Source organism: Etheostoma cragini, chromosome 4 (genome assembly GCF_013103735.1).
Source record: "Etheostoma cragini isolate CJK2018 chromosome 4, CSU_Ecrag_1.0, whole genome shotgun sequence".
NCBI classification, from domain to species: domain Eukaryota; kingdom Metazoa; phylum Chordata; class Actinopteri; order Perciformes; family Percidae; genus Etheostoma; species Etheostoma cragini.
In genome coordinates, this window is record NC_048410.1 from 14,144,312 (window position 1) to 14,153,551 (window position 9,240).

General features: G+C 41.1%; 3 protein-coding genes across 7 annotated transcripts in view; 1 reads left to right on the top strand and 2 right to left on the bottom strand.

Annotated features, from left to right (window-relative positions):
* The window catches only part of si:dkey-28n18.9 (sorting nexin-6), a 5,139-nt gene extending 3,085 nt beyond the window's left edge, over positions 1-2,054 (bottom strand). Inside the window, exons 1-3 of the mRNA XM_034869055.1 lie at positions 1,639-2,054; positions 994-1,104; positions 748-855 (exon numbers count right to left, since the gene is read on the bottom strand). Of these exons, the coding sequence (XP_034724946.1) occupies positions 748-855; positions 994-1,104; positions 1,639-1,644 (225 nt within the window). The 5' untranslated portion in view covers positions 1,645-2,054. The remainder of the gene's footprint in view (positions 1-747; positions 856-993; positions 1,105-1,638) is intronic.
* A 72-nt stretch (positions 2,055-2,126) lies between these two features.
* zgc:152986 (uncharacterized protein LOC101884054 homolog) lies at positions 2,127-3,690 on the bottom strand. 2 transcript variants are annotated; one of them, XM_034869054.1, is made up of 3 exons: positions 3,591-3,679; positions 3,058-3,332; positions 2,127-2,477 (listed from the first exon to the last, which is right to left on the bottom strand). In XM_034869054.1, the coding sequence occupies exons 2-3, from the start codon at positions 3,293-3,295 to the stop codon at positions 2,179-2,181; spliced, it is 537 nt and encodes a 178-aa protein (XP_034724945.1). In that variant the 5' UTR covers positions 3,296-3,332; positions 3,591-3,679; the 3' UTR covers positions 2,127-2,178. The 2 variants fall into 2 exon arrangements, with proteins under 2 accessions (XP_034724945.1, XP_034724944.1); XM_034869053.1 differs by having other exon boundaries at positions 3,058-3,690.
* A 401-nt stretch (positions 3,691-4,091) lies between these two features.
* Positions 4,092-8,748, top strand: zc3h10 (zinc finger CCCH-type containing 10). Of its 4 annotated transcripts, none has more exons than XM_034869049.1 (3): positions 4,092-4,361; positions 4,815-6,024; positions 7,625-8,748. In XM_034869049.1, the coding sequence occupies exons 2-3, from the start codon at positions 4,876-4,878 to the stop codon at positions 8,135-8,137; spliced, it is 1,662 nt and encodes a 553-aa protein (XP_034724940.1). In that variant the 5' UTR covers positions 4,092-4,361; positions 4,815-4,875; the 3' UTR covers positions 8,138-8,748. The 4 variants fall into 4 exon arrangements, with proteins under 4 accessions (XP_034724940.1, XP_034724941.1, XP_034724942.1 ...); XM_034869050.1 differs by having other exon boundaries at positions 4,136-4,361; positions 4,730-6,024; XM_034869051.1 differs by having other exon boundaries at positions 4,152-4,255; positions 4,730-6,024.
* The last annotated feature ends 492 nt before the right edge of the window (positions 8,749-9,240 follow it).

Genomic DNA, 9,240 nt, shown 5'->3' on the forward strand with positions numbered 1-9,240 from the left:
TATATATAAGGCATTTTGCCTGGAGAGGAACATAAATAAGGTTAATGTTTTTTTGTGAGTGCTTGGATTTACAATATGCACAATATTGCCCTGGATCACCTGGATCACATATTAAACAGCATGTGCTTGTGTAATACATGACAAACAACCTCCCTGCACAAACAATAATCCTATACAAAAAAATGACTTCCTTGTAGGAAACTTCTTGAAAAAAAAAACATCCAATCAGACCACAAAGCTTCTACTTCTTTTCTAAAGCGCTGGGACCAGCGGGCAGAATGCAGCACTAAAATCAGCTTCCTGACTACAAAGAAAAGGAGGATGTAAAGAATGAAAAGGAGGAATAATTTGAAGAGAAACAAAGTGCTCCAGTTGTCATGTCATTGAATGAACTAAAAATTTTGGTTTTTGATTTTCTCAGTTGCAAAAGCACTGTGTTACAAGAACACATACAGCCATGTTTAACCATGCATGTTTAACTAAAATCTGCAGTTTAACTCCAAGTCAGAGCACAACAGATTCAGCAAAGGTAAAGCTCAAGTAGGCAGTTAGAAAAAAAGATAACATAGAGCAGCATGCACACTAAAAAGGAAGTTTCAACAGCTCCACAGAATCCACATTTTGCTTTTCCCCTTTACTGACTGAGCATATATATATTCCTGAACTAATCTTTGTCATTGTCAAAAAAGTGTGCATAAGTTTACAAGTCAAAAAAGGGACTGTGCGCAGATGAAATAAAGTACTGACTATGACTCCCTGTATCCCGGGCACATCCTCCTGAGAGAACAGGTGCTGCTGCAGCCATTCAAAATCATCATAGGCTCGAGCCACATGGTACTCCCCTGTCCCAGACAGCTGGTACAGACGAGAGACAACATGTCATACGAGCAGACTGTTTTGCAATACCATAATTCAAACAAATCAACTGGTTTTCTGCATCTAGATCTAATGTTAGCTTCCACCAAATAACAAGTAAATTAATTGTTTTCTCACCTTTTGAGACACAATTAGGAAGGTAAGTGAGTCCCCGTCTTTCAACGCCTCTGTGACGTTGATGTTATGACAATCTACACTCAGAGTAGATGTCACTTCTTGTACTTCTTCCTGTTTTCAAACATGTGGCTAGCAATGTTATCAATACAAAACTAGGAGTGAATTCTCAATATTATTAACAATAATAATCGAGAGAAATGTAGCTCCAAGTGCTTTATGATAAAAAAATAAATAAAAATGTAACAGATTACAACAGCAAATAGACAATACAATTAGACAATGAAAAGACAGATGATAAAAAATATAAGTGAAGGTAAGAAAAAAGAGACCATTAAGAATAATAAAAAACATTATAATGATTGGTTAAAAAAACAAAAATAAGTGACATTAATTAAAAGCCAATTTAAATAAATAGGCATTTAGCTGTCAGTTAAAAATGTTTACAGAACCTGCATCTCTTTTAGCTCTTGGTAGGGTATTCTATTAGTTTGATGCAGAGGTTAAAAAAAACATTAGTATGCACGCTACATTTAAAGGGGATTTAAAACTCAATTTAGCCCACACTGTTTATGTGGATGTCTCCATGGAGTAAAAATCACATGACACTCAGAGGTTGTCATAAAGATCCTTTTCAGGCATACTTACCATCATTGTCAAGTTTGTAAGTTGATGATTCCAGTCCGTCTTTTATCAGCTTTGTAATGCTTCTGTAAATCTCTGTTTATCTCGATAGAAGTGTATAAAGCTGTAGAGATCTTTTTGTGTTGGCTTTAAAGCGCTCAACTGCTGAGAAGGCACAGGATATCCTTTTGGGTCAAAGTGCACATTGATCCTGTAAGAAATGGAGTAAAACAATGCCAGATCTAAAGTGCTGGCTCAAGGGAAAAAAAGACTAAATGGTGTGTTAGTCAGTAACGCAGGACCTTTCGACACACCCACACAGAAAAAGTGGCATAACGGTCCAATCAGTTTCCCCATGTGTCAACCTTACAACCTCACAAATCTGTAAACAACCATTGAACTTACAAGCTATCCCATAAAAGAGGGAGAACACACACAGCTAGCTGAAGTCCTACACACTGAATACAGACACTGACATAACAATTCAATATGGAGACTTTATTATCAATAAAAGACAATATATTAAAACAGTCAAACAGGACAAATATACTGGATATCTAGTAGCTAGTAGTAGTTTTCTTCGTTTTCATCGTCATTGTCAAAGTAAAAGCTGAAACCAGGCCCTTCAAATGAGTAATATTCATATGGACCATTCTCATCCTCCCCATCCTGGGGAAAGCTCCAGTGGAAGTATGACTCCTCCACAAAGGGACTATCATCGAAGACATGGAAGAGGTCTTCAAATCCAAAGTGGGAGCTTGTCTCAGCATGTTCATCCTCAGAGGCCTCGTTTTTTAGGAAAGCATCATGGCCCACACTGTCATACAGTTTCCTCTTCTCCTTGTTGGAGAGCACCATGTAGGCTAGGGGAGGAGCAAACTATTATTCTATTATACTAGTATTTATTTTACTTTGGTTAAGCTAGAGCAATGAAAGTACATTTCATTACGTGCTGTTAAAACTGTATTGCACTGGGGCGACCTCTGGCTCACCCAGTGTCCTGGGTTCGAGTCTGACCTGCAGCCCTTTGCTGCGTGTCCTCTCTCCCACCTTTCCTGTCTATCTACTGTATTGCATTTACTGGATACAGTGTTATTCATATTTCCACCCCAATTATGTTAACAAGGGTGGAGACAATATTAGAAACACTCTCTGTATAATGCACTTTACAGATCAACAGCACTATAAACTACTGCCTCCAAAACAACAACAAAAATTGGAGTACTTCATGAAAGTTGGATTTATTGAAATAATATAGACTGCATTAGTAGCCTACTAGCTGTGTCTGCCTTGAAAAGCAAACTGGCTGTATTTATGAAGCCTATTAAAATAATAAATAACTAAATAACTAATCTTTTAAACAGATAGGTTCATTTAGCTTGTGTAAACTACATAGAATGTAGGCTATATAAAAAGGTTAAGTGTGTTGCTCGCATGATTTACCTTCAGCTATTTCTCTGAAAATCTTCTCTGCATCGGCGCTTCTGTTCTTATCTGGGTGGTATTTTACAGCCAGTTTGCGGAAAGCCTTCTTTACCTGGCTGTCAGTTGCTGCTGGCTCAACATTGAGAGTATCATAGTAATTTCTGATCGACTGTGAGGCAGCAGGCAGGGCTATAGATAAGCAGAGCAGCAGGACCACGCAGGCATGCATGCAGTAGAAAACACTTTGCACTGCCATGCTGGCGTCTCTGAGCGCAGATGAGGAACTTAGACAACTATTACACAAAGAAGTTATCTGGAAATAAAGCTTGCGGTTTGACAGCTCATGTATCATAGTAGTCTACACGTCAGCACTCAACAGGCCTTTAGGTAGGCTACTCTGTTCAACCCGAGGAACCGAATGGTTTACTTTGACTCAGCTGACAGTTTGGAGACTTGTTACGCCCATTGAGCCGTGAGACACAACGTGGTGGTAAAAGTGTATCAAATGAAAAGTAACCTCTGCCACATCTGTTATTTCTAAAGTAGATCACCGTCGTTTAGCGATTGGACTGCCTCCATACTGTATTCTGTTACACTTTTAAACCGCATGTTAATGAATTCCTGGTTTAAAAAAAGAAGAAAGAATCAGTGAGAAAACACACAGCTATTTAACATTATTGCCACTAGAGGACAGAAAAGCACAAGAGAAGAAGAAGAACCTGAATCTAAAACAGAGATGTGGAAATGAAGGAGAAAGAATAGGGGAACAAAATGGGAAGAGTATATGCAGGCTGAGAATTGGCAACAACAGTACACTTTTCATTATAGGATAAAAAACAACGTGACCTTGTGACTTGTGCCAGAAGGCTGAAACAGCATTGTTGTGAATGCAGAACATTTACACAGGAAAGGAAAAGATTATGAAAAAATTAGGCTACAGGAGAATACATTTAAGTATATTAAGAGTGTGGAGACAGTGGCCAAGAAAGGAAAGTGTTACAAATTGTTTTTAAGAGTGACTTGACTAGAAAGACAGCTAAGGGAAAGCCTGTAGGAGGCAGTAATGCAACTGTGTGGATGCCAACTGCCGCTAAACCTTAAAGAAGAAGAGGACTGTCTTCATTGTTGGTAGAGAAATATGCACCACGAAATGTGGTAAACAACAGCCCTGTGGCCTCGAGGAATTGCCAAAAGTTACACATGCCTTGTTGCTGTTGTAAGCAGAAATATATGTATACATTTCACTGAATCCGACCAGGGCGTTCAAACGCGGGAATCCCTCGGCAACAATCTGGATCCTGCTTCTTCTAGGTTTCTATTTGGTAAGACCACATTAGCATTTAGCCAATTAGCTAGATAACGTTTGCTAGCTGATATAGCCTAACATGGGTAGGCTTAACGCTACTTATTCAGGAGCATGATGCAACAGAGTGTGCTTTATTTACCGACAGCTGCCCTTCAATTTAGCTTCACATTATGTAACATTTCGTTGTTTTACCAAAGCACTGTCTCGCTAGCAGCTGGTTATTCTCCAGTGACGACAATAACAACAACAGCAGTGCTACGTCTACCAGGTTTTGTCACTTCCTCCCTCGCCACAACATTCCCAACATTCCCTTCCAGGATCTTTTATATCCATATTCTCTTGTACTTCTAAAGCTTAACTTGGGTTTATGTTTTTGTCTTGCAGATCTTTGTATAGAAAATTGCAGTAGCCTACACCAAGGAAAAAGCTATTCATGACTTCATTACCTGTGTATGTAAATGTTTGGCAGGTCACGTCCGCCCCCCTCATACACATGAGTGCTGTTTTCTCCTCGAGCTGGGCCAAGCGCCATGCCTGACCGGGATAGCGCCTACCTGTCAGGTGGCGGTGGAAGTGCTGGTAGTCTGGGTGAAGAAGGAGGACCTGGTTCTGGTTTGGCAGGAAGCTCTGCGGAGGGCAGAGGGGGGTCAGGAGGAAGTCTTGGAGGCAACGGCTCTGAGAGCATGGGGGGAGGAGGGGCGCTCGGAAATGGAAACAGTTGTGGGAACGGTGGAGGTGGGGGGCAAGGTGTAGGACTGGAATTGGGCGGTGTCTGCAGGGATTTCATTCGCAATGTCTGCAAGAGAGGAAAACGCTGCCGCTTTAGACACCCAGACTTCAATGAGGTGCCAGATTTGGGAGTGCAAAAGAATGAATTCATCTTCTGCCATGACCACCAGAATAAGGAGTGTAGTCGTTCCAACTGCCGCTTTGTCCATGGATCTAAAGAAGATGAGGATTATTACAAGAAAACAGGAGAGCTACCCCTCAGACTCAGAGGGAAGGTGGCAGCACGACTGGGTCTGTCCCCAATGGATCTCCCACATAGCCGTGGTGAGGTCCCTATCTGCAGAGACTTCCTGAAGGGCGAGTGCCAGAGGGGCAATAAGTGTAAATTTCGCCATGTGAAAAAAGACTTTGAATATGAGCCATCCAGGGTTGGAGTGGGTGGTGTTATAGGACCAGGTGCTAGTGGAATGGTGAATGCTGGGGGAGGGATAGGTGTTGGAGGAGGAAGTGCCTGTGGAGGAATGCAAGGACTTGTCGGAGGTGGAGGTGGAAGTATTATGATGGGGATGGGGATGGGTTGCCCCAGCCTGGGTGGTTGCAGAGATCCTGGTATCACAGGAGTTGGGGGGGTAGGCGGAGGTGGGATGAGCACTTGTCTGTCCGTGAGTTCTACAGGGCAACGGCGTTATGACAGGAGCTCATGCTCAGTGTATGACCCTCTGCTTGAAAGTGGGCTGTATGATGTGAGCTCCCTGGAGGCCTCTATGGACCACACTGCTCTACAGTTGAAGAGGCGGCGGTTGGAGGGGCTGCGCCTGGCAGATGTCAGTGGAGGTGCCCACTATGAGTTGGGATTGCAAGCGTCCTTGCCACCCCGTCCTCTGGAGTACAGGTTCCTGGAAGAAGAGAACTCCCTGCTGAGGAGGAGAGTAGAAGAGTTGAAGAAGCAGGTTAGAATGAGCGATTTGTAAAAAAAAAAGAAAAAAAACTATTTGAACTCAAATTAAAATGTTTAGACCTATACATTTTTAGTTAGGTTGTTTCCCACATGAATAGGAGTTGTATCGGTTCAATTTAAACATTTTTGTATTTATTATGCAATATTGTTTAAAAAATAACAACTAATAAACAGATTCAATGGCGTGCAAAATGACAGCCACCTTTGACAGTATAATGCAGTGAAATACAAAGTCCTAAAGCTTTAGTGCTTAAAGCATTAAGCACAGTCACAGAAGACTTGTTTCACGTGGACCACCAAGAGTTTTGTTGTCATTACTTAGAATTCTTAATGGGGGCAGCAGAAGCTACGCACTATAGCCTTAACAAATTTTTGAATTTTATAAGCTCAAGATAGAATGTGTTGTAGGTTGTTGTATCCGATTGCATTATATTGTCAAAAATGTAACTTACTTTGTATGCTTCCTGAACTATATGAATTTCTATGGTCCTATCACATGATGGTGTCTTGTAAAAGTCAAATTCAACTTTAGTCACACAGACTTCAGTTGAATTGTTTTATATTTGACTGCCGGATAACAGGCAATTAAATATTCCTTGAGGGCTGTACAGTGGAGATTTTAACAGAGCAAATCATTGTCATCCAACACAAGACTTCTCCTCTAAAGTTACCAGAGCATCTGAAGACCAGCATATCAACATCTTGCATCGATGAAATGGAAAAGCCAACTGAACTACATCTTGCTTTTAGGGCTGGATGTAAAATGTATTATGATGAAAGTATTTATGAAACAATTGGTCCACGATTGAACAGAAACTATTTTGCTAAACGATTATCATTTAATTCATTTTTAAGTAAAAAAAAATATGGTTCCAGCCACTCAAATGTGACTTTTTACCGCTTTGTTTTGTCTAATATGATGGTTAACTAAATAGTTTTGGATTTTGGACTGTAGATAGGCCAAAACAAGCTATGTGCAGACATGACCTTGGGTTTGGGAAAATTCAATTGTTTTCAGTATTATTATTATTATTATTTTTATTTTTTTTCAAGAGCAGCTTCTAAACCTGTGTTTGGAACTTAGTTTTTTTTTTTACATTTGGTTTACAGACTGCTTGTCATGGAAGAGGAGCAGTGTCCCAGACACTTCAATGCTGAGATATATAGCATATATATATGGACCAAGTTTTTTTTTTTTTGGACTGTAGGAAAGTTGGTATCACAGATAAATCAAAGTTTAAATTTGTAGTTAGAAAGTAATCATCTGAGTTGGCAGTATAGTAGATCAATGCTGTAATGAATGCACTAAGGACCCTAAACAAGCACAGATATGTCAGAGCTGTTTTAAATCCAGGGAGCTGCTGCCTTGAAATTGTTTTTTCATTACAGTCCTATGACTAAAACCCTAACTAATATTTGGGCAAATTTAAAAAAGAAAAGATTCTGCAACATCCTAAGACACAGACACACTTTGTGAAGAGTAAATACAATTTTTATAAGAAATTAATCTCTGACTGACAAAGCCAAAGTTTTGGCAGTGGACTTTTATGTAGCCCAGTCTTTTTTTAACCCATGTTTCATGTGTTTCTCAGGTTTCAAATCTCATTGCCACAAATGAGGTTCTTCTGGAGCAGAACGCCCAGTTCCGTAGCCAGGCCAAGGTAATGACGCTGTCTTCCACTCCTGCACCCACTGAGCAGAGTCTGGTGCCCCCTGTGGGTGCAATAAGTTCCTACAATCATAGCATCGCCCAGACTCACACCACCCTGAGCAGCGCCGGACTGCAGCCTCGGCCTGTCACCCAGCAAGACCTGGTGGCTTCTACCGGCGCACCTTCGGCGCCACAGACTAATAGTGCACCACCTTCAGCCCCTCCGCCTCACCTGAACCCTGAGATCACCCCCCTCTCAGCCGCCCTTGCACAGACCATTGCCCAAGGGATGGCCCCTTCTGTTTCTATGGCACCTGTGGCTGTATCTGTGGCACCAGTGGCAGTGTCCATGACGCAGCCTCTGTCTGGCATCACCATGAGTCACGCCACCACCCCAATGGTGTCGTACCCTATTGCAAGTCAAAGCATGAGGATTACCACTCTGCCTCACTAACTGATAAAGTGATGGATTGTTGTACCCACAAGTCAGACTATAGCATCATTAACTGTGGTTTTTAACATAGAAAATCTAGATTAAACTGATGATGGAACAGTGAAGTGAAGACACTTGTACTTCTCCACCAGAGGGCAGGATAAAGACACTCACGCTGTGTTCTGTGGCAACATTACAAAGACATTTTTCATACAGACTGTCTGACCTGTGATCAGTTTGTGTACCAAAGAGATCTTTTCAAACACAGGCAACAAAAATGGCAACAAACTGAAAATATTTACCATATCCACAACACTGCTGTGTCGACCTTGAAGACTTTGGAAACAGGTTGTGTTTATATTGTTGTGGATTGCTCTGCTGTAAATTAACTTTGGTACTTTGCGCATTGAAAAAGAAAAGAAATAACAGCCACTCAACAATGAATATTATGTTGTCTGTTACTTTGCTACTCCAGTGCACAATTCATTTTTTATACTTAGTTCACAAAGGTAAGGTAAATAAGTCATGCAGAGAGAGACAATTTCTTGTGACAGTGCTCATGTTTACATATTGCTTGAGTTGTTTGGGTGGAGTCACATTGTGAAAAGTTAATATAATACTCTCTGCTTCTTTAATAGCCACATATCCGTGTAGGTTGTGTACCTTGGTATCAGGGATGTAGTGAAGGTCTAAACTAAGGATTTTAAAAATGGATATCCGCCAGTTTTTTTTAAGCCCCTTCGAGACAGCATCTCTCCTCCTGATGCATGCAAACGGCCTCGTATACAAGTGCAAAGTGAGTGAGCTCGGAAAACAGTACTCAACTTCATGTTTTTGAGGTTAATTTGGTTCACGGAAGATTCATACCTCTGACTCAAGCCACAGCCAACCAAGTTGGGATTGCATTATATCTTGGGAATCATGTGCCTGGCTTGGTGGTCACACCGGATCTAGGGGATTGAAGAGAATGACTAGTCTGCTGTTTTAACAATAAACTGGAGCAACAGAAAGAATTGACCAACGGTGCTGCGGGTAACAGTTTGAGCAGTGACCGTGTTGGGGACATATTCTAGGCCTTTTGAAAAGACCGTGACAGTCACATTCAGATAACTCCTTGTACTTCT

What these genes read in the sequence shown, in the direction of transcription:
- zgc:152986 (XM_034869053.1), bottom strand. Translation starts at nt 3,391, where the DNA reads ATGATACATGAGCTGTCAAACCGCAAGCTTTATTTCCAGATAACTTCT. An exon ending in TTTCAGAGAAATAGCTGAAG is followed by an intron (nt 2,478 to 3,057) that starts GTAAATCATGCG and finishes CTCCTCCCCTAG; the next exon opens with CCTACATGGTGCTCTCCAAC.
- zc3h10 (XM_034869049.1), top strand. Translation starts at nt 4,876, where the DNA reads ATGCCTGACCGGGATAGCGCCTACCTGTCAGGTGGCGGTGGAAGTGCT. An exon ending in TAGAAGAGTTGAAGAAGCAG is followed by an intron (nt 6,025 to 7,624) that starts GTTAGAATGAGC and finishes TGTGTTTCTCAG; the next exon opens with GTTTCAAATCTCATTGCCAC.